The sequence below is a fragment of the Diplotaxodon limnothrissa genome, linkage group LG3 (assembly GCF_057381915.1).
Source record: "Diplotaxodon limnothrissa isolate DT_005_m linkage group LG3, D_limnothrissa_male_GT1.1, whole genome shotgun sequence".
Taxonomy (NCBI): Eukaryota; Metazoa; Chordata; class Actinopteri; order Cichliformes; family Cichlidae; genus Diplotaxodon; species Diplotaxodon limnothrissa.
In genome coordinates, this window is record NC_140598.1 from 21,106,110 (window position 1) to 21,130,868 (window position 24,759).

A 24,759-nucleotide genomic window follows, 5' to 3' on the forward strand; every position below is an offset into this window, starting at 1 on the left:
CAGACTTGACTGGAGAAAGAAGGAGAGAAAGAAAGAGGGAAAGAGAAACAGCTGAGAAGAGGGACGGGGGAGAAGGGCAAAAAACAAAAACCAACAGAATGGGCAGAAAAAAAGAAAAAGAAAATGCATATATCCATCACCTGGATCACCTGTTGAGAAAGAAAAAGGAAAACAAGCAGAAGAGTGTGTAAAACTTTTACTTGAACAATCTGAGCTCAGCTCAGATCTGAATCTTTCACTGTGTCTATTTTTACTGATGATGGGACAGAGGAATATGACACCCAGTGAAAGGCATGCAGTCCAGCCCGGCTTTTCTAACTGTGGCAGGACATTGGTCCCAGCCTCCAACCACATGTTACTAAAAGTAGTACCATGTGAGTATGAAGGCAGTACATGCTCTTGTGTTTCTCTTCTGACTTTAACTTGAGAATCATTTGCAGTTAAGAGCTTTTATACTAAAGGTTAAGACAGGACCTGTGTGAAAGTGAAAGTAAACCTGAGCCAGCTGCAGTGTAGTGATTGTTGTTTGTGGGCTGTCGGCTGGTTGGAGGAGCAGAATTAAAGAGATTATTTTGTTCTTTTTTGCCGCAGGATGAACCTGATTCTGTCGTTCCTGCTCCTGGTCTTTGGTAAGGAAGCTGCTTTGATCCTCATTGAACACACACTCAGTGACTCAGCATGTGTGTGTGTTCATACAACACAAACATGAGTTCCTTTTAACACCTTTAACAGGTGCAGATCCTTTTCAGGCGATCATGTTAACATAAAGAAAAGGACTGAAACAATCATTCAGGCCAGGGATTTGAATCCATCCCATCCCATGCAGGCTAACACGGCATGTTATTTACAGCTGGTTATATATCAGGTTTCCTCTCATCACCTTTAATGGTGCTGGATATCTTGTCCTGAATACTGACTGTGCCATCTTTAAGCTGTGGGTTCATTCACGTATTATGTTTTGATAAATGTGTTTGCCTTTGATGAAAGTTCACATTACACATACATGGGACTGACAGACAAGCCTGAACCATAGTTTTCAAAATGTGCAGCATTGAAACCCCATGTGGAACCACTCAGACCACAGACAGAAGCCCACTGACATACTAATGAAATAAATACATAATGATCCTCCGTTGTAACAGACAGTGAGTAACAGACACTCTCACAGCACACAGTGCTGTTCTGCTCCACATCTCTATTTGTAGCTTGTTTACAGTCTTTTACACAGTAACATGGGCATGCTTTATGGAAGCACACATTCTGTTAACTCATCAGCAAACAACAGGATTCATTTATTCAGCCTTCTCAGGTTCACTAGCGTAGCATAGCTATTAGCTTATCACGGTCTGTGTTCTCCAATAGTTTCACTGTCAGTGTGTAACTGTTAATAAATGCCGCTTTTTACAGCTTTGGAGGCAGGGGCGTATCCAGATGGGGGTCATGTGGTGGCAAATGTGGTAACCTCCCCCAATATATCACATTCGAACACAGATAATATAAAGCACAGATGGTTGTACAGTTCTCTTGAGGAGCTCTGAACTTGCTGCTTTGTTTACCCAGCTGAGCGAAGCAACTATAATACTACTTTAATACTATTGTTCTAATTGTATTCCTATTAAAGTGGATGTTTTCTTTCCATTGTCACCAAAAGCTCATTTGTGTGGGATCATCTGATTATTTGGGGTTTCTGTCATATTATCTTTACAGGTCTTACAGTTTAAGCTACCTTGAAGCGCCTGTTGTTGTGAATTGAACGACTCTATTTAGATTCAAGCACGAATAAAAACTTATGCACACATTGACTGTAAATCAGTGAGACTTTAAACATTACCTTTAACAATTAAGTCAGTTTAATGTTTTTCTAAAAAGGCTTTTTCTTGGTTAATGGAATTACATGAAATGTAGGAGTGTTATCTGAGAACCTGTGAAATATGGAAATACTAGGTTACGTTATTTGATGTCTGGCTGCAGTACACTTCAGGACCTCCTGGGGGAGCTGGAGGCCTGACAGCTGTCACGTGTTTGTTTAAAGTCACAGTATGGGATAAACACTGTATCATGAGCTGCAGTTACATTGTTGTTGTGTTTATTGTGATATTTATGAATCTCCTCTGCTTTACTGCAGGTTTAAAGTGTTACTTGATTGTGACCTTCTCACTTTGACCTGTGCAGATGGCTGACGTCACTGCCAGCGTTTACAGCAGTGCAGCAGATGTTGTGAGCCTCATCAGTGTGATGTGTGATTAGATTTATGTGGAAATGCATGTGTGGTTACAGTGCAGGATCTCAGAAGCTTTGTTGTTATACTGTAGCTATGGTGTAGATTTATCACACGAGCATAAATGCAACAAGACTTACTTAAAGGCTCAGTTAACACTCTTACTGTCAGCTCAGTATGAGGACACTCTTCATCTGGACTGTGGCCGCTGTAGAAGAAGAGAGTGTTATATTTGACCTACAGTCAATAAAGATAAGGATCAATTAAATTAAAAAATAATAGAATATTAAAAAATTATAATATATCCCAAAATTGTGAAATGCCCGTGTTACAGCAAAGCATCAAACACAACTAATAACAGCATAACTTTAATAAATTAGAAAAAACAATAAAAGACACAACTATGACAAAAGAAATCGGCTTAGAAAGGAGCGTCTAAATAAAAACAATAAAGGACAAATAATATAAGTTGTATAAAGTAAAAACAAAATGAAATAAAAGAAAGTTACAAATTAGAGTACTTTAAGTAAAACATATACATGTATGTAAAAACTGTATCTCCTTCACGTCTTTGTGATCAATACATCCATTTATTAATCATCTAAACGCTTTCAGACCTGACTGAGGAGTGATTCATTGTGGTCATGTGTTCTTCACAGTCAGGTGAGTTTTTGGTTCTGTTGTCATTATGTGGAACTTAACAGAACTTTGCTAGGTACCTGTAAGAAACTCCATTCCGGGTTTCTCTGAGGCGTGGGCTTTCATCATCAGAGTTCATCCTTTAACCTATAACAATTAAAATATTCTCAAGTATGATCAACGGTTAATTACGGCACAGGCCGGAGTACCGGGAGCAGTTTGGAAGAACAAAAAGACGCGGAGACTGTTCTAGATTGTCATCCCAAACTAACTCAAAGTTTATTCTTTTGTGCAGCAGTTTTTATAGGCAGACAACAAGTTTCAGTTTCAGACCCTGCCCACTGAGTGGGGTGGTGTCCTTCGACAGTTGGAATCCTTTGTTCTACAGATGCACTCTCAAGGCCTATGAATATTATACAGAGCTCTCCTACATCCTGAGTTCTGACACAAACCAGATGGTCTTTACGTACACATCCTCTGCAAGGGAGTGATAAGTAAAAAGAGTGATTTGTTGGTGTTTTCCTTCCAACCTTAGCATCCACTTTCACACCATAAATCTTGAGTTGACACAGCAAGAGAAAATAACAGTTAACATAAAGAGCCTTGTTAAGTCACAGAATCTTCAGTCTAATATCATCATAAAAGAAGTACCCAGTACATGCTCCCATAATACTAAAATATCTAACAGTTCCCTTCTTTTATTATCACACAATAATAACACAATATAAAGGCAAAATGTAATAACATAATCTAAAGGAAAATCATAAATGTAACTTGTCCTCCGAGCAAGCTTGATATCAAAATTCTAAGAAAGAAAAGAAAGAAAAAAGAAAAAGGAAAAAGAGAAATAAAAAAAAACTTCATTCCCTTCTTTGATAACGGAGTAATTCACAACCTAATGCTCAATATATATATCAGGATCATCATTGGCGACATCTGGCACATCATCTGGGTCAATTTGTGCCAATTGCAAATACATTGAGGTAGCTGTAATAGTAGCTATACGGGTCATCATTGAGCGTATACATGGCATCACACAACAGGCAATAATCATCAAAAACAAAATAATACATGAGCGTACTAGGTGGGTGTCTTGCCAAATGGAGCATGAGGTATTGTTAGCAAAATACGACCTGCAAAAATGTAAACATGGTTGCAGTCTACAATACAAAATAGCAAAGAAAAATCCTAAGGTTAATGCAATAGATATGATAAATAACCTAAATATATAAGAAAAAACACAGTTCTTCAGTCGTCTCCTGGCTTGGTCCCAGGTTCGAGAGACATCGAATAAGCGTCGTATGATGACAATGGGCATTTCATTTTCTCCATTATCAGGATGGAATGAGTCTAGTTTTATCAGATTAGACATCATGTGGTACTCTCGGCTTTCTGTTCCTGCTGGATGTTCGAGTACCTTGTTGTTGTTCATGTGGAGGATCAAAGAGCTCTCTGAGTCTTGGCTCTTTCAGGCGTTGTGTGTTAATCAGTGATTGCGTGTGTGTAGGTGTATTGGCTCCGGGCGCTGGCTCGCCTGAGTCGTCATCTGCTTGATCCGACGCCTGTGATGGTCCAGTGGGGCTGCTCTTAACCCTGCTGGCGTGTATCCACTGCGGTTGTCTGTCTGTAAGGATGCTGGTTCTCGTCACTGCAAGCACAGTCTGGGGGCTGGAAAACGCGCGGCCTCCCCGAGTGTCCTTGGTTTTAGCGACTTCACCAACACCGCGTCTCCTGGTTTCCACGGATGGGTTGGATCTGTAGAAGGGAGAGGCTGGGAGAAACAAACTTTCTGATAGTTATTATTCAGTGTTTCTACCAAATTGTAAACATAGTCGGACAATCACTTTCAGTAACGCTGTTCCCCTCTGGATCTTTGTGTGTGTGTGTGTGTGTGTGTGTGGGGGGGGGGGAGGGGGTCAGAGTGTGACCCCATAAATGACTTCCCTAAACCTTCCAAGAGTTCGCCTAAACAAATGGCACTTACGTCCTACCATAAAACAATAAAACAAGGTACGACCTCCCCCATACTCCAGAGTGCTCTCTAATACACACAAAGTTTGCAGACTATCAAGGATCAAACCTCTACCAATCTACAACTAATTATAAACTCTAAGCATATATAGATATTTCTAAGCATAAATAACAATAAACAGTACAAAACCTAACATTCCTCCCTTTTTGACCTTTATGCTAGACGAGTTCCCCTCTGGAGGCTGACCATGATGTCGGGAACAGCTGCGGATGGAGCAGAGCATGTCAACAATCATCTAACCACATTCTTTTGTTCAGTGAACTTCACTTATAGGCCATCAAAGCCTCGTCTGAACATGGATGCACCACTTGCATAGGTTTAATACCTGTAAATAAACGGTTAATCACATAAATCACTGCAACAATAATAAAAAACATTGTTTAATGTTAATCCTTGGACTCCTCCCTTTTGACACATGGACACTCCCATGAGTCAACTCATCAAAATCAGATTCCTGTCTTAAAGAAAAAGGTTAACTAGATCATATCCCAGGCAACATCAGGACATCTCCTCCCCTGGAGCAGCACCACCCTGGACCTATAATCCTGCAATGAAAGATGTTAGTGTGTTTTGCATATTAAATTTGCTTAAAACTGGCTCCACCAGGAGCCTACATACACACCATCATGGCCTGGAAAGCAAAATCTGGAAGTAAAATCAAACTTTACACTTGTAACCAATTATATCATAAGAGTAATAAGCATTCAACATCAGCAAGACAAGTGTCATGTGCAGGTTTTCTCAAATCAGTAAACTACAACTATTACCCTAATTTGCCTCAGACATGGATCATCCCATGTGCTCAGTTAACATTAATGTAATCAGTGACTTCTCTTAAGCAAAGTCACTCCACTTATATATTACTAGGAGTTCAAAAGTGGCCAGCAAATGAGGTCTCCTACATCCTGAGTTCTGACACAAACCAGATGGTCTTTACGTACACATCCTCTGCAAGGGAGTGATAAGTAAAAAGAGTGATTTGTTGGTGTTTTCCTTCCAACCTTAGCATCTACTTTCACACCATAAATCTTGAGTTGACACAGCAAGAGAAAATAACGGTTAACATAAAGAGCCTTGTTAAGTCACAGAATCTTCAGTCTAATATCATCATAAAAGAAGTACCCAGTACATGCTCCCATAATACTAAAATATCTAACAGTACCCTTGCCCCTGGAGGGGGAAACTGCAGGCAAACCCAGCTGGTGTTACCCTTTTCCCTGCGGTGGGGAGAAGCAGACCGCCCCGACTCTGCAGCAGCAGGGAGGCCCCACACTCCAGACCCCAGTCCGACGGCCAACTCCTCCTCCTAGCCTGTGAATTCCTGTGAATGTCTAAGTTGTGAGATAAAATTGAGGCAGAGGCAGCCAGAAAGGGGGGGGGGGGGGGGTAGCCTCCCCTGCACCCTGGTGACACACCCCTACTCCAAGGCCCTGCATGTGTGGGTGGTTGTGGTGGAGCGGGAAGAGGGAGACAGCTGGAGATGGGGAGGGAAGGAAGGGAGGGGCAAGTGACCCCTCCCTTGGGCCAGCTCCCCCGCCGACCCCAGTAGGCACTTCCATACTCTGCAACCTGCCAGGGAAAGGGGGCCCAGGCCAATCCGGACCGCCTCCCGGCCCTGCAGAGCCCGGGGCAGCCTACCTGACCTCACCACAGAGAAAACTGCACCCACCCCACCATCCACTCATCTTCCAGACTACACGAGACAATAGACACCCAAGCAGAGATCTTCCTCCACCTCTCCTGTATCTCCCCCTCCTGCAGAGAGAGTTCCTGAAGAGAGGAGAGCTCCTGCAAGGTGTAACAACCTCCCCCACCAGTTGAAGAGCCCCCCAGGTGGCTCGATGCACTGGCGGCACCCTGTGCCAGGGCCGGTCCCCCATACACCCACAGTAGTAATATACCTATACTTTTTTTGCCCCCCCCTCTGCCATTTATCATCTAGTAAAATGTTCCCTCTGCTTCTGTTGCACATCTCCCCGGACACTCTCTGCTTCCCCTGTCCTGTGCAGCTGGTCCAACCCCTGCCTGCCTCCTTAAACTGGGGTGTTTAAATCTCTTTACCTCTGTTGTGAACTTCACACAAAGTTTGTGGTAACAAAATCAAACTGACGAGGATCTCGTTTGAAAAAAAACACACAGTCACGAGACAAAATAAAAACAGACTGCTCAAAGCAAAAGCAGAGCCCTCACAGCTGGTAGTACAAAACACAGTGACAACATACGTATTAGATACCCTCAGTGCCAAAAGCCTAAATATGAAAAAGGTGGGATCACCAAGAATATCCTAAAAATGGCATTGAGGTGCGTGTTACAGTGAAAAAAACAAAAAGCAGCCAAATTTTCATCTGAAAATGTTGAATTTTAGTAAAAACAATGCTCTGTAGTTTGATACTGTCGTTACAGACAAAGCAGATGTTTAAAGCCTTTGGACGCACATTTGAAATGCACTCATTCTCCTTATCAGCTGGAAACATTAAAGCCGTAAAATGACTTTTTCGAACGGATAAAAACTATTGAACAGCAGCAATGATGAGCCTGTTCCAGAATTTGAATGTACATGTGTTGAAGGTGCGGGTCTTGTTGAATTATTAAACATACTTTCTTTAATTTTTCGAGCCACAAAAACAACAACTTTTAATTTCTTCTGCTTGAGTCTCGGCCTCGGGTAGCTCTACTTATCATTGCTCAGTCAGTTGTCTGTTTGTGCTACTTTTTCAAGGAGCAGTGGATTATTGGTAAGGGTGACTTTATGTGTTTAGTTACTTAAGTGGAAGTACTGTGGATAGTTTTACCTTACATACATAGATCTACCAGTACAGCTTCTGAGGTAACTGTTTACAAAATGTTATAATCTATTCAAAGGTTCTTTGCAATTTTACATTGATAAACATTATCCTTAACACATTTGGCCCACATAAAGTACTATGGCCATCACACTGTCATTTAGAATTGTTTAAATAACTCGTGTCTTAAGTCCTTCCATCAAACAGAAAATTAAAAAAAAAAAAGTCGCATGGTTCACTTTATATTTCTAACATTTTGTGATATAAAGTCGTTCATAACAAACTGAAAGGCTGGGAGTTTAAAATGCAAACCGATGGAAGCAGAAGTAGAAGACTATAATGTCACAGATCACACGGTGTCTATTATTGTGTAGACATTTATAAATAAGAGCTTAATAAAGATGCTTAATTTCTTAAGAAATAAACAGGTGGAGGGATCTTTATCAAAAGTGGATGTTGCATCTGTGGCTAAACCCCTGTACCCAACAACTTTAAAAATCTGCTGTGTGTGAGGCTGTGTAAGTAAAGCTTGCCCTTCACACCCGCGTGTAACAAACCATTTGTTGGGGGTTGTGGATTTGACACCTCAGCATTGTGAAAGTGGGGAAACATGTTTCTGGCTGAGCATAAGATTTCTGCTTACAACTTAGAATCTCAGTTCTAAATGAAATTCAGATGTTTTTTTAAGTATGGCTAATGTATTAATTGACTTCTAAGACACACACACACACACACACACACACACACACACACACACACACACACACACACACACACACACACACGAACAACAACAACACCAACACAGAGAAGAAGAAGAGGGGGTCGTTTTACTACGCATCATAAAAACGCAATCATTCATCTTCCAAATGTATCTTTCTGTTCTGGCTTTAGAATCATTGGTTGTTTACTGAGCCGTACTTTGGGAGTCATACTGTTGTGATACTGGGGAGAAAAGGGTAAGGTTTGATAGACTAAACCCTTACACACATAACTTGAAAAACATAAAGAGTGTGTGAGACTGCTAGCTGTGTTGTTCAGCAATAAACTCATCTACAAATGTGTTAGTAAAGAGTGACTTGTACTTCTGTCCCATTAAGCAGTGGTTTAACAAATTTCACTGCAAACTATAAAAGGAATCTGGATTTATATAGAACATAGTAGTGATGGATTAAGTGCAGGAAACACTAGTATAAGGTGTCTATGGAACAAATCTCCTTCAGCGTTCAAATGACCAAAGTGAGGCCTACAGGCGTTTCTCTCAGTTGGTTGTGTTCAGGGAAAAAGCAGCTAAATACACTGAGACTGCTCCACATTGTTAGTGAGTTAACTCTGGATATCTGTAGGTTTGTCAAACTTGGTGTGAACAAAAGCAGAAAAACAGTAAAAGATGCAAACAGTGAAAGTCTGGTTTATTTCATGAACACAATGAAACATTTTCGGCAAAGTAGCATACATGATAAATAGATACACATAACACGGACAGTGAGAAGTAAAACTCGTCGTCTTACCACATGTTATATTCTGTAAACTTAAAATAACCACAGAAATTAGAGTTTAGTGTTTTAAAGTCATTATTAAAAACATGAGTCAACATTACTGAAGTGACACTTTAACGATGCGTCTTATCACCGTGTTTATGATGATAAAACACGTTCTCTCATTAGTAGTTGTCTGCGCTGTCACTTGTCATGAAAATGTCCTGAGCCAGGGTTCCTCTTCAATTATCATTGATCATTAATAGGACGGTATGTTATTAGACTCAATTGGCTTCTGTCAAAAATGTAAAAGAACCCACCCACCACTTTAATCACACTCTAGATCTTGTTTTAACATATGGCATAGAAACTGAACATTTAGCAGTGTTTCCTGAAAACCCTCTCCTGTCTGATCATTTCCTGATAATGTTTACAATAATTGATTACACAGCAGTGAAGAGTAGACTGTCTTTCTGAAAGCGCTGTATATAATCCACCCACTGTTATCATCTTCAATGGCCTGTACCAACACAGAGCAGAGCAGCTATCTGAACGCTACTCCAACAGGTCGATTATGGTAAATGTCCTGCATTTTTATAGCGCTTTACTCAGTCCCTAAGGACCCCAACGCGCTTTACACTACATTTAGTCATTCACCCATCACCCATGACAGAGGCGAGGCTGCCGGACACTGGTGCCACTGGGCCCTCTGACCACCACCAGTAGGCAAACATGGGGTTAGTATCTTGCCCAAGGATATTTGGCATGCAGCCAGGAGGCAGCCTGGGATCGAACCACTGATCTGGTTAGTGGCTGACCTGCTCTGCCACCTGAGCTACAGCCATTATCTTGTTAATAATTTCACCTCCTCACTACGTACGACTCTGGATACTGTAGCTCCAGTGAAAACTAAGGTCTCAAATCAGAAGTACCTGACTCCGTGGTATAATTCTCAAACACGTACCCTAAAGCAGATGACTCATAAGCTGGAGAGGAAATGGCGTGTCACAAATTTAGAGGATCATCATAATTGGAGAAATAGTTTGCTGCTTTATAAGAAAGCCCTCCGCAAAGCCAGAACATCTTACTATTCATCACTGATTGAAGAAAATAAGAACAGCCCCAGGTTTCTCTTCAGCTCTGTAGCCAGGCTGACAAAAAGTCAGAGCTCTTTTGAGCCAACCATCCCTTTAACGTTAACTAGTAATGACTTCATGAACTTCTTCACGAATAAAATATTTATCATTAGAGAAAAAATTACCAATAATCATCCCACAGATGTAATATTATCTACAGCTACTCTTAGTACCATTGATGTTAAGTTAGACTCTTTTTCTCCAATTGATCTTTCTGAGTTAACTTCAATAATTACTTCCTCCAAACCATCAACGTGTCTTTTAGACCCCATTCCTACAAAACTGCTCAAAGAAGTCCTGCCATTAATTGGACTCATCTCTGTGCTGGTCCTGCTAGACGTTAGTGCAGCATTCGATACTGTTGACCATAATATCCTATTAGAGCGATTAGAACATGCTGTAGGTATTACAGGTACTGTGCTGCCGTGGTTTGTATCATATCTATCTAATAGACTCCAATTTGTGCATTTGCACAGCAATTCAATATTATCAGGATGTCCTAAAAACTCGCTGAAAAGCCTTCAGCTGATCCAAAATGCTGCAGCAAGAGTCCTTACAGGGACTAGAAAGAGAGAGCATATTTCTCCTGTTTTGGCTTCCCTTCATTGGCTTCCTGTTAAATCTAGAATTGAATTCAAAATCCTGCTCCTCACATACAAGGTCTTAAATAATCAGGCCCCATCTTATCTTAATGACCTTGTAGTACCATATCACCCTATTAGAGCACTTCGCTCTCGCTCTGCAGGCCTACTTGTTGTTCCTAGAGTATTTAAAAGTAGAATGGGAGGGAGAGCCTTCAGTTTTCAGGCCCCTCTTCTGTGGAACCAGCTTCCACAGCATGTCAGGCTACATTTCACTGTGTGTTATACTTGTATAACTATGCATGTGACAAATAAAGAACCTTGAACCTTCCAGTTTGGATTCAGGAGACAGACACTATCTCTACTTTCAAGATTAGGCCTAAAACTTTCCTTTTTGCTAAAGCATATAGTTAGGGCTGGACCAGGTGACCCTGAATCCTCCCTTAGTTATGCTGCAATAGACGTAGGCTGCCGGGGAATTCCCGTGATGCATTGAGTTTTTCCTTTCTAGTCACCTTTCTCACTCACTATGTATTAATAGACCTCTCTGCATTGAATCATACTTGTTATTAACCTCTGTCTCTCTTCCACAGCATGTCTTTATCCTGTTTTTCTTCTCTCGCCCCAACCGGTCGCAGCAGATGGCCGCCCCTCCCTGAGCCTGGTTCTGCCGGAGGTTTCTTCCTGTTAAAAGGGAGTTTTTCCTTCCCACTGTCGCCAAAGTGCTTGCTCATAGGGGGTCATATGATTGTTGGGTTTTTCTCTGTATCTATGAAGCACCTTGAGGCGACTTTTGTTGTGATTTGGTGCTACATAAATAAAATTGAATTGAATTGAATTAAACTTGTAGTGTGAACAAGCAGACAAAAAAAATCGGATTTTATCAAAAAATCTGAATTTAGCATTGAGAACTGTAGTGTGAAGGTAGCCTTAGTCTCTGTGTTTCATTCAGTCTGTGTTGCATCATCTGTGCATCCACCTCCCATGTTACATCAGGTTTCAGGACTCTGTGCTGGTCATGGTCATAGTTCTTTCATGTTCCAGTACACAGTCCTGTTCATAGTTGTTTCAGTCATCCTCGTCATAGTCATCATAGTCACCTAGTCTTAGCCTTACAAGTTGTCTTAGTTAAGTCTCAGTTTCAAGTTCTCTGTTTTCCCAGTTCAGCTTCTAGTTTAGTTTTGCCTCTGTGCTTTCTGCTTTGTTTGCCGCCTCTAATCTAACTAAAATAAAGGCTCGCTTTTTGTTTCAAGTTCAGTGCTGTCTCTTCATCTGTGTCCACACCTGGGTCCTCCACACACTGTCTACACGGTCGGCCACTGCTGACCGTGACAACGGCGTTTTAATGATAGAAATGGTAATTAGTTCGATTACTAGTTATTGGAAAAAAGGAACGGCGTAAGTAACGCTGTTACTTTGAACACCGTTATTCCCATCACTGGTAACAACCCTTGTAAAAGTGAAATGTTGGATTTCCTGCTGAGCTGATGCTGATCCTGGACATGTGTGCCTCTCCAGCATGTTGAGGATGAAAACTATTAACTATTAACAATATAACTATCAAGCGTCAGGAGAAATAAAAGAGGCCACACGGCAGCATTAACATTAAGGACTTTAAACCCAGAACATTCGTAAACTGTACTACTGCACATTCACCTAATGTATATGTTATATATATAATGTTCTTCCTCCTTTGCTAGCTAGCTTAGCTTTTTTTTTTGTTTTAAAACACCTGTGACTAAAAACAGCTCCTGAATTATTTCCACTTGTCATGGTCCTTTGTATTCACCCACTATTTCATGTTTCACAGGGCAGGCCAGTCTTCTCGGTGTCCACTGTTTGATTCTTCTTCTCTAAATCTATTCTCCTCTCTTTTGCATTGTACTGACACTCCTGGTTGCATTTCCTGATGCCCGTGCCCTTCATCCTTGCCCTGAACCTAAGCTTACTAATGAATCTTGTGTAGTTCATTTGACATTTTTTTGCTCTGAATTAGGCTGTGGTCCAATGTTCAGGGTCAGTAAGCTCTGAAATTAATAATCAGGTCTTCCTCTTCTTTGCCACACTGGTTCACCAGCAGAGTAGTCTTGAGAGATTGAAAAGTGTTTATGAGCTATTCAGGTCACCTGAGACAAAATGTGAGTGGGGACTGAAACACCTGAGAGTGGATCTCAGAAATGCATGTAGGTGGCTGATAGTTGGTGTCATAAGCCCCGCCCTCTGTTCAAAGCTGGTCATTCACAGTGGACACAGGTGGTCTCCTTTCCTGCCCTCTAAAGCCATCTGTCTTCTTGGTCCACCATGTGAACACTGGCGTCCTCAAAAGTGTGACCTTTGACTTTTAGGTGCAGGTATACAACTGAGTCTTGTCCTGTCGAGGTGGCTCTTCTATGTTGTGTTATTTTTTTGTAGAGTGTCTGATATTCATGGCGGTACAAGCTCTCCTTGCTGCACTGTAGCCACTGTGTTGTTCAGCTTGTGTTTGGGAGTTTTGACCTTGACAGCCAGTTTTTGTTTGAGGATGTTGCTAGGTGTGAAATGGACTGGGATGTTACACTTGGAGAAAATTCTTTTGACAAAGCTTGTCTTTTGTGGGTCTTCTTGGTCGGTGTCTGTTCTTCTTTCTGCAGCATCTTTGCTGATTTTATGAAGGCCCAGAATAATTAAATGTTTTAAGAGCTTTCTTTACATGTGGTTGGTGGGAGTCAAAGAGTAGGTACTGGTCTGTGTGTGGGAGCTTTCAGTAAACTTCATTGTTGAGGTTTCTTCCTCCTCAGTGAACTTGATGTTTTTTTGACAGAGCTGATGTGTTTGGTGAAGGCCTCCACTTCTTGGGTTCATCTACATACCTGAACCAGTGGCTAGGTGTCCTCCCTCTGAGGGAGCCCAGAGCCTTTTTCACTTCCTCCAAAAGTTGGCTACTCTGGGTGACATAGAGGAGCCTATGGCACATCTGTGACTGCTTCACAACCCTGTTGGATGAGAGGAGAACCGAAAAAAATCCACTTCGTTCTTTTCAAGTTCTCAAGACTACCATGACTGATAACCTACACACCAGAAGACTGCTCTTCTAGTCTCTCACATTAGGTGGTCCATCTGAGAATCCAGCTTTTAGATTGAGTTTAAAGACACAGACTTGGTCTGAATATTTCTTATTTCACAGTAAATTTAGCTGTTCATTTGCTGGCTGGCTATAAAAATGGGGAATTGTATTCCTGCAGATAAAATTGTTGTTGTTTTTTTTCTTTTATTGTGTGTCATCAGTTTCCCAGCTTGCCTTGGCTTTGGTAGTGGAGGTGAATGAGGGAGAAGGGTCTGTCCCATTGCCCTGTCAGTACTCAGGTTTTATACCTGAGGACAATCCCACGGTGCTGTGGACTCGTGATGATCTGGATCCAAAGTCTGTCCACATACGACGAGAAGGAGGAGACGATCTTAGAGGACAAAACCAGTTTTACAGCGGACGCACATCATTGAAGCCTGATGCTCTCGACTCGTTAGACTTCAGCCTCACTCTGAGAAAACCAACAAAGACTGACAGCGGCAACTACACCTGCTCCATCAGTAATGGGAGAGAAGAACGGAGACTGAAAAACATACAGCTGCAGGTCAAAGGTCAGCAACAAACTCCTCTTTAACTACAAAATGATCAGTATTGTAGACAAAGGTAGAATAAGAACCTCCAGGAAACAGAAAAGCAAACAAAATGTTGAGGCTTAGATTCAAACATTTTACACACTGTAGACACTGTACAGTAAACATGAAGCTCAGTAACCTTTGTGCGGCTCACATGAAGCAACACCAGAATAATTTAGATGCTGAGTAGAAAGTTCTTAATACCTGACTACATCACCATGGTAACCTACTGTACTGTATATTTATATTTACCCCTCAGTTTAGTTATTCAAAACAAAAACAAATATTGTTATACTTCATCTCTGCTAGTAGGACAGAATCAAAAGTAAGAAACATGCGTGTCATCACTATGATTTCCATTATTTTAATGCTGTCATGGTCCTGAGTCTGTGACTCAGTGGTTTTGATTATTATTATCTTATGTTTAAGGTTAATTGTGGTTTTTAGGATTGGGTTTTGGTTGTATTTTGAGCTCCTGTTCTGTGTCTCTGTGCCTGCCCTGGTCCCATGCCTCTGTTTCCTCTGAGTCTGTGTCTGTAAGTTCAGTTTCTAGTTTTACTTTGAAGATTTGTGCCTCCTGTCTCATCACATTAATTAGGCCCAGCCGTGCTCCCCTCGTGTGTCTCATTTCCTTGTTGCTACCTTTTGTATTTAAGCCCTGTGTTCCCTGTGCTTAGTGTCACGTCGTCAGTGTCTCATCCCTGGAGCTGTGGGGTTTTCCCTGTGTTTCCTCATGTCTCAATTTATCATGCCCCAGTATAGTTTTGTATTGTTTTCCCTGCCAGCAATAAAGCTGAGTACTTTGAGTTACCTTTTGTGTTTGAGTGTGCGTTTGGGTCCTCTATTGCCTGCCTGCACAGAGCTAATTCCATGACAACTGCTGCTGCTTCTACAGTATTATTATATCATGTTTTACTGTCCTCTCAGACCAGCAGGTGGAGGTGGGGGTGGAGGAAGGCTCAGAGTCCGTCCTTCTGCCCTGCAAAACAAAACCTGACCTGCATGAGGACACAAGAGTGGAGTGGACTCGCTCTGACCAAGAACTCATGATGGTCCATGTGTATCCAAACAGAACCAACCTCCTTAAAAAACAGGACAACCTTTACAGAGATCGAACAAAGATGAACAAAGACCTGCTGAGAACTGGAGACCTCAGTCTGACCCTGAAATACCCCACAGAGAGAGACAGTGGAGGATACATCTGCACCATCTACAGGGACAAAGACATCCTGAGACAGAAAGTCGTGCTGCAGGTCAAAGGTCAGCAATAATTACATGCTGTAGATACATCTGACATCACTAAGATGAAAACTCATTTTAACATTTCAGAATAACCATGGTCGCTCTTTGATTGAAATGTGGGCCTCTTCATTATTACCATTATTTTCATTCAGTCGGAGCTCCAAGGTCATGCTGTTTATTGTGTTTGTCCACAGAACAGTTTCCATCCTGGACTATAGTTCTCCTTGTTCTCCTGGTTCTCCTGGTGGTTCTTGTGGTTTCTGGAGGTCTTTTATTACATTTCGGGCACTATTTCATGTCAGGTGAGTCTCTCCTACTACAGCAGCTGACATGGAAACATGTGCTGACAGTAAATGTTGCAGCAGCTTCAGTAAATGTTCCTCCTTGAGTTGTGCTCAGTCATGTGGTGGAGAGCTTCAGATGTTCAGAGCAGACACATGAGATCTTCATGGTTTCTGTGCTGATGTGTGTGAGACATGGCCGACTGTGGAGGCTCAGTCTGTCTGTTCTTCTGCTCTTCATCCAACATGTCTGCAGCACTTTACAGGACGCTGCAGACTAGTTACCAAAGAACGAGTCAGGAACACATCAGGAACAAACTGAGACACAAGCTGTGTCCCAATCCAGCAACCGCACGCTTCGTAGTACCCGTACGTCATGGTCTACATGGGGCAGGTACTACGAAGTACGAGAAGTGCGGAAGTGAGAGACTTGTGAAATGGGACGGTCTGGCCTTCGTCGCGCTGCTCAGGTTGCCTAGCAACCATGATACTAACCGTGAGAAATGTTTCATACAGCATTGTGTGACAGAAATGAAGGAGAAAAAATGTTTTGTTGGTCATTCATTTTTGTCATGACATCACTTTGATTAGTTGAGTATCTGAGGCTGAGACCACGGGACTGTAAAACATGATTGTTGGGCTTCATTTCTGTACTGAACAGTCATTTTAAGAATAGCTAGTAAATAACAATTAGCTAATGTTGTTCATGAGACTAAAATCATATCACTTTGGTAATGTAAATATAATATGGCCAATATTATAGTATTGTCAGATTATTATGATATATTACAGCAGTGAGTTTGATCTCTGTGTCAAATACTGAGCTTCAGAAAAGATTCAAGTTGCAGTTATTTATATTTCCTATCACGTTAAATCTTCACTCAAAGACAAGTATCTTTGACAGTGTATATATAGATGTATTATACATAAGAGACAAATATTGTTCGTTTAATATGTTGGCATTACTAAATTTGGCTCAATGCTTACATATATGTGTAAAAAGAAAATGTACGAGCTGTGAAAACTGTTTCTGATAGAATGAAGAGTAGACTGATCATACCATGTCATAATTGGGACCAGGAAGCAGAGTTGCAGTCACGCCTCTCTGCAGTTTCTCTCCTCCTGCTACCCCCCAAAAACCCATCTCCATAGAGACTGTGTCAGCTTCCAAACAGACAAAAAACAAACTAAAAACCAGCAACAAACAACTTAAACATAAACAATTACAAAGAAAGAACAATACAGTATCCACATCTGAACCAAAGAGTAAAACAGTGAAATGTGGATTATTAAATATTAGGTCTCTCTCCTCCAAGTCTCTGTTAGTACATGACTTAATAATTGATCAACAAATTGATTTACTCTGCCTTACAGAAACCTGGTTGCAGCAGGATGATTATGTTAGTTTAAATGAATCAACACCCCCGAGTCATTCTAACTACCAGAAATCTCGAAGCACAGGCCGAGGGGGCGGTGTGGCAGCAATTTTTCACACCAGCCTGTTAATTAATGAAAGACCAAGACAGACTTTTAATTCATTTGAAAGCCTGATGCTTAACATTGTCCACCCCAGCTGTGAAACTCAGAAACCAGTCTTACTTGTTATAATCTATCGTCCACCTGGGCCTTACACAGAGTTTCTGTCTGATTTCTCAGACTTTATATCTGATTTAGTTCTGAGCTCAGATAAAATAATTATTGTGGGTGATTTTAACATCCATGTAGATGCTAAAACTGACAGCCTCAACATGGCATTTAATCTGTTATTAGACTCAATTTGCTTCTCTCAAAATGTAAAAGAACCCACCCACCACTTTAATCACACTCTAGATCTTGTTTTAACATATGGCATAGAAACTGAACATTTAACAGTGTTTCCTGAAAACCCTCTCCTGTCTGATCATTTCCTGATAACATTTACATTTACAATAATTGATTACACAGCGGTGAAGAGTAGACTTTATCACAGTAGATGTCTTTCTGAAAGTGCTGTAACTAAGTTTAAGAATATAATCCACCCACTGTTTCATCTTCAATGCCCTGTACCAACACAGAGCAGAGCAGCTATCTGAACGCTACCCCAACAGAGGTCGATTATCTTGTTAATAATTTCACCTCCTCACTACGTACGACTCTGGATACTGTAGCTCCTGTGAAAACTAAGGTCTCAAATCAGAAGTACCTGACTCCGTGGTATAATTCTCAAACACGTACCCTAAAGCAGATGACTCGTAATCTGGAGAGGAAATGGCGTGTCACAAATCTAGAGGATCATCATTTAGCCTGGAGAAATAGTTTGTTACTTTATAAGAAAGCCCTCCGCAAAGCCAGAACATCTTACTATTCATCACTGATTGAAGAAAATAAGAACAACCCCAGGTTTCTCTTCAGCACTGTAGCCAGGCTGACAAAAAGTCAGAGCTCTTTTGAGCCAACCATCCCTTTAACGTTAACTAGTAATGACTTCATGAACTTCTTCACGAATAAAATATTTATCATTAGAGAAAAAATTACCAATAATCATCCCACAGATGTAATATTATCTACAGCTACTCTTAGTACCATTGATGTTAAGTTAGACTCTTTTTCTCCAATTGATCTTTCTGAGTTAACTTCAATAATTACTTCCTCCAAACCATCAACGTGTCTTTTAGACCCCATTCCTACAAAACTGCTCAAAGAAGTCCTGCCATTAATTAATTCTTCGATCTTAAATATGATCAACCTATCTCTAATAATCGGCTATGTACCACAGGCCTTCAAGCTGGCTGTAGTTAAACCTTTACTCAAAAAGCCATCTCTAGACCCAGCAGTCTTAGCTAATTATAGGCCAATCTCCAACCTTCCTTTCATATCAAACATCCTTGAAAGAGTAGTTGTCAAACAGCTAACAGATCATCTGCAGAGGTTTATTTGAAGAGTTTCAGTCAGGTTGCAGAGCTCAGCACAGCACAGAAACAGCTTTAGTGAAGGTTACAAATGATCTTCTTATGGCCTCTGACAGTGGACTCATCTCTGTGCTTGTCCTGCTAGACCTTAGCGCAGCATTCGATACTGTTGACCATAATATCCTATTAGAGCGATTAGAACATGCTGTAGGTATTACAGGTACTGTGCTGCAGTGGTTTGTATCATATCTATCTAATAGACTCCAGTTTGTGCATGTAAATGGAGAGTCCTCTTCACACACTGAGGTTAATTATGGAGTTCCACAGGGTTCAGTGCTAGGACCAATTCTGTTTACATTATACATGCTTCCCTTAGGCAGCATCATTAGAAGACATAGCATACATTTTCACTGCTATGCAGATGACACCCAGCTCTATCTGTCCATGAAGCCAGATAACACACACCAATTAGTTAAACTGCAGGGATGTCTTAAAGACGTAAAGACCTGGATGGCCGCTAACTTTCTGCTTCTTAATTCAGATAAAACTGAGGTTATTGTACTCGGCCCTGAAAATCTTAGAAATATGGTATCTAACCAGATTCTTACTCTGGATGGCATTACCTTGGCCTCCAGTAACGCTGTGAGGAACCTTGGAGTCATTTTTGACCAGGACATGTCCTTCAACGCACATATTAAACAAATATGTAAGACTGCTTTCTTCCATTTGCGCAACATCTCTAAAATTAGAAATATCCTTTCTCAGAGTGACGCTGAAAAACTAGTTCATGCATTTATTACTTCCAGGCTGGACTACTGTAATTCATTATTATCAGGATGTCCAAAAAACTCACTGAAAAGCCTTCAGCTAATCCAAAATGCTGCTGCAAGAGTCCTGACAGGGACTAGAAAGAGAGAGCATATTTCTCCTGTTTTGGCTTCCCTTCATTGGCTTCCTGTTAAATCCAGAATTGAATTCAAAATCCTGCTCCTCACATACAAGGTCTTAAATAATCAGGCCCCATCTTATCTTAATGACCTTGTAGTACCATATCACCCTATTAGAGCGCTTCGCTCTCGCTCTGCAGGCCTACTTGTTGTTCCTAGAGTATTTAAAAGTAGAATGGGAGGGAGAGCCTTCAGTTTTCAGGCCCCTCTTCTGTGGAACCAACTTCCAGTTTGGATTCGGGAGACAGACACTATCTCTACTTTTAAGATTAGGCTTCAAACTTTCCTTTTTGCTAAAGCATATAGTTAGGGCTGGACCAGGTGACCCTGAATCCTCCCTTAGTTATGCTGCAATAGATGTAGGCTGCCGGGGGATTCCCATGATGCATTGAGTTTTTCCTTTCCAGTCACCTTTCTCACTCACTATGTATTAATAGACCTCTCTGCATTGAATCATATCTGTTATTAACCTCTGTCTCTCTTCCACAGCATGTCTTTATCCTGTCTTCCTTCTCTCACCCCAACCAGTCGCAGCAGATGGCCGCCCCTCCCTGAGCCTGGTTCTGCCGGAGGTTTCTTCCTGTTAAAAGGGAGTTTTTCCTTCCCACTGTCGCCAAAGTGCTTGCTCATAGGGGGTCATATGATTGTTGGGTTTTTCTCTGTATCTATGAAGCGCCTTGAGGCGACTTTTGTTGTGATTTGGTGCTATATAAATAAAATTGAATTGAATTGAATTGAATTGAATAACTGCTTTAACCCTCTGGGCTCTATCCTGGCCATTTGTGGCTACTTCACTTTTCTTTTTTCAACCAATTTCGTTCCGTTAATGCAAATGAAACTTCCCGAGGTGTGTATTTTTTTAGATTTGTTAATTTTCAACTTCAGCTCCTTAACTGTTTGAAGCCGGTCGGAGCAGGCACGCTATGTTTTGCGTAATTATTTTTAAATCCCGGTAGCACTGCAACCGCATAAGCTAGTGCAATAATTTGTTTTGCATATGAAACCGGAGGAGTTGTACTTGTTTTGTACTTGTAGTTGTACTTGTACAATGTTTTGTTTTAATCCTCGACCTCTCGGTCTGCTTTGGATCTGGTGGGTAACAGACGTCTCTGAAGACATCGGAGCACTTTTGCAAATATGTGGTGTCTTGATAAATCGAGCAGATATTTGAAGTTTACACAGCTACATTCTCGCCAGAAAGAGTAATATTTAAACGTTTTTAGCCGCACTCATCCACCATTGCCGCGTTTGAGTTTTGGACAAAATGTATTCTGGGATATTTAGCTGTAGAAGACAAGGAGGGGACAGGGAGGTCATGTGACCATCACAGCTGCTGCTGATGTCATCATGTTGTCCTTTATTGTCCTCTCAGTTTATAAGGTGGAGGTGGATTCAGGGGTGGAGTCTGTCCAACTGATCTGCAAAACCACAGTTTGTCTGCCTAAAGATGCTGAAGTGGAGTGGAAGGACAGAAAAGACAGGAAGGTCCACATGTATGAGAACGGCTCTGACCAGCCTGAAGAACAGGACAATAAATACAAGAACAGAACAAAGATGAAGAGAAACTTACTGAAACCTGGAGACCTCAGTCTGACCCTGAAATACCCCACAGATGGAGACAACTCCACCTACACCTGCACCGTCTACAACAGGGAGGGAAACATCCTGTTGAAGAAAGAAGTGAATCTCACTGTCAGAGGTCAGTGCTGTAGATACAGGTCAAAGGTCAGAGGTCAGACTCATGATGGTGGTTCAGTCTCAGTGGCTCCATCCAATAATGTTACAGTGTTAGCATGTCTGATGTTTGTGGCTGTTTTGGTTTTTATTTGATTTCCACCCAAATGTAAAAGCTTCAGCAGATGAACTGTAGGAGCAAAGTTCATGTGTGAGACTTCATCTGAAAGGTAACATCTTCTAGTTTCTGAACATGTGTTTGTTTAGCATGTGGCTGAAACACAGGCTAAGCTAAGTCAGCTCAAATCTCAGTAAAAACCTTCTTTGGTCCTCATCTATAATCAGTCATATCTGAGTCACAATAACTAGAAGATGATTTCTAGCAGAAGTGTGAACATCTCCACATCCTTTCTCCATGTTATCATCCAAAGCTGTGTGAAGTTTCAGAGCTCTGCAGCTAACAGAGACTTTCAGTTTGCTGCTCTCTTCCTCTGACAGCTCCATTCTTAGGGAGCGTTAGTTCTCTGTTTCACTTTATTCCACTTATTCAGTCTGATGTTCTCTGATCTGTTTCTCTTGTTTAGTGTCTTAAATGCTGCCAGTGCCTCTCTTTGCTTTAACCAACCTTTCTCTTTATTTCTGAGCCTTTTAAGGACTTTAACTGATGCATCAACCTTTGAAAATGGAAAGAAATCAGTCAGATTCATGGCTGCATCACAGTGTCACATGTAGTTCTCCACATCAGCTGGATTATATCTATAGCAGCAAACAGCAGCTGATGCACAAATCTTTGTCTGTGTTAATAAAGTTGGATCAGTTCAAACAGTTTGTTGCTCTGCTTGAAAGCAGCAGTTTTTCTAATGCACCACCTTCATGTTTCCTTCATATTTGAATCCCCCTGTAGATGCTGACAGGTAACCATGTCACACAGAGCTCAAGCCTTTGAATCCAGCTGTGACTGTTGATTTTCTATTGAATGGACTTTTTCAAATCCAGCTGTAGGCCTGTGTTTGTGAGCTCATTAACAGCTGTTTGTTTAGAGAGACGTGGTCCTCACAGGACAGCCACTACAAACATATGATTTTATAGAATATGATGCATTACTGCAGATTCAACACAATAGAAAGGATTTGAAATGAGCTCAGCCTTAAACATGTGCAGCAGTAATATTGATCCACAGACACTGATGGGAAAATTTTTCTGCACAATAAGTACTTTGACTTTTCATACTTTATGTACAATTTGCCAGTACTGCAGTTTTGTGTGTAGTGAGGTGTTTTCATGGTGTTTTCTTGGTGCTTTTACTAAAGGAAGGCTTCTATCAAATTCTTCCAAATGTTGTCAAACTGAGCTGTGTGATGAAGTGAGTGTGACAGAAGCACTCAGACTGTGTTTCTCTGCTTCATCAAGTCAAATCTGGTCCTCAGAGACTGAATAAAGTCCTGTCCCACTAACAGCAGCTCCAACAGTCTGTTCACTGCTTTCTTCCTGTCAGTCTTCATCTTTCTGCTGCGTCTCCTCTTCACACTGACCACTTTCTATCTAACAGTGAGCTCCCAGTGAAGCAGCAGCATTCAGCCTGTTAGAGTCAACACAAATGTCTCCATCCAAGCTCATGTTGTGCTTTGTTGTCCTCTCAGTCCCCCAGGTGGAGGTGGATTCAGGGGTGGAGTCTGTCCAGCTGCCCTTCAACACCACATTTCACCTGCCTGAAGACGCTAAAGTGGAGTGGAAGGACAAATACGACAGGAAGGTCCACCTGTATGAGAACGGCTCTGACCAGCCTGAAGAACAGCACCAGGCTTACAGAGACCGAACGAAGATTAATGAAGACCTGCTGAAAACTGGAGACCTCAGTCTGACCCTGAAACACCCCACAGATGTAGACAACAGGACCTACACCTGCACCGTCTACAGCAGGGAGGGAAACATCCTGCTGAAGAGAAAGGTGGAGCTGAAAGTCAGAGGTCAGTGCTGTAGACACAGGTCAAAGGTCAGAGGTCATGCAGGAGTTTATTCTCTAAAAGCTTTTAGTTTGAATCTATTTTCAGTTCATTCAAATAAAATAAATTCTTTGATGTTTTGATCTAAAAGCCAAAAATGTCAGGCGGAGCAACTGTGTGTTTAAATGAACTAAGAAGAGCATTAAAATGATCCTACCTTCAAAATAAAAGCCTCTGGCATGATGTGAGTTTGGATCAAATCAATAGTTTTGTTAGTTTAGTCCAAATCAATGTAAATGTATAAATATCAATAGTTTTAAAGCTGCTGAGATCATTCAAACACTTTGATCCAGTCATTTGGATGTTGTCACATGTCAGGGTGGAGCAGCCATAAATACGAGGCTTTTATTGTGAAAATGCTGAGTGTGACGATCCAGAGGAGCCCATGGGGTGTTTGTGGCTGGATGCAAAGGTTTGTAGCTCTCCTTGTAAAGAGAAACAGCTTGAAGCTACAGAGGAGCGTCTGCAGAAGAAGACAGGGGAAAGAGGAAGAAGCTGAGGCCGCTGGAGAAAAGACAGGAAAAGGAAATCAGCTTCATTTGTTGGAGGCCGTTTGTTCATCACACTGAAATATTCCCACTTTAGAGACAGGAAACAAAGTGAAGTGTGGATTGATGTTTGTCTCCATGATTTGGGCCCTGGAGTCATTTCTTCATCTCCCACTTTAAGACATATTAATGTCAGCCTCACACGTCCCACAGTGGACACATTTCTATTTCTAGATGATATTTGGAGGATGGTCATGTGTTTCTCTGCTGTCACAGCTCTTTGTGATATTTGAGCGCAGCTGTAATGTTTGTGTGGTTAAAGCCACCAGACTCCACTGACAAAAACTCTCATTTTAGCCGGAGAACACGGGGCTGCTGTGGGACTTTGTGTTTGCAAAGGTTTCTATTGGAGGCATGTTTGCCTTTATTATATAGGTGCAGAGAGTAGACAGGAAAGTGGGGAGAGAGTGAGGGACACACAGGCACCTGTAGTAAGCCCCGCCTTCAGCCCACCTGCTCAGCCAGGTGAGCTATAGCGCTGCTTTAACATGTTGGTGTGATTGAGAGTGAATGAAAGTGAGTGATGGAGGCAGCAGGAAACTAACAGGCTGTTTGTTCTGAGAGGTCACATGACTGTTGTTCTCAGCAGAGTCTGATGATTTGATGAGACCATGAGAGCGGCTTCAGTTCCTCATCAGAAAGAGTCTGACAGAAGCTCCTCCCTCTGTACCCC

The 24,759-nt window shown here is 41.5% G+C and overlaps 1 protein-coding gene across 1 annotated transcript in view; it reads left to right on the forward strand.

The window, feature by feature from the left end:
• The first annotated feature begins 433 nt into the window (after positions 1–433).
• Positions 434–24,759, forward strand: part of LOC146634883 (uncharacterized) — a 65,367-nt gene continuing 41,041 nt past the window's right edge. The window contains exons 1-6 of the mRNA XM_085378897.1: positions 434–629; positions 14,132–14,482; positions 15,431–15,763; positions 15,940–16,047; positions 21,234–21,560; positions 23,176–23,502. Of these exons, the coding sequence (XP_085235023.1) occupies positions 593–629; positions 14,132–14,482; positions 15,431–15,763; positions 15,940–16,047; positions 21,234–21,560; positions 23,176–23,502 (1,483 nt within the window). The 5' untranslated portion in view covers positions 434–592. The remainder of the gene's footprint in view (positions 630–14,131; positions 14,483–15,430; positions 15,764–15,939; positions 16,048–21,233; positions 21,561–23,175; positions 23,503–24,759) is intronic.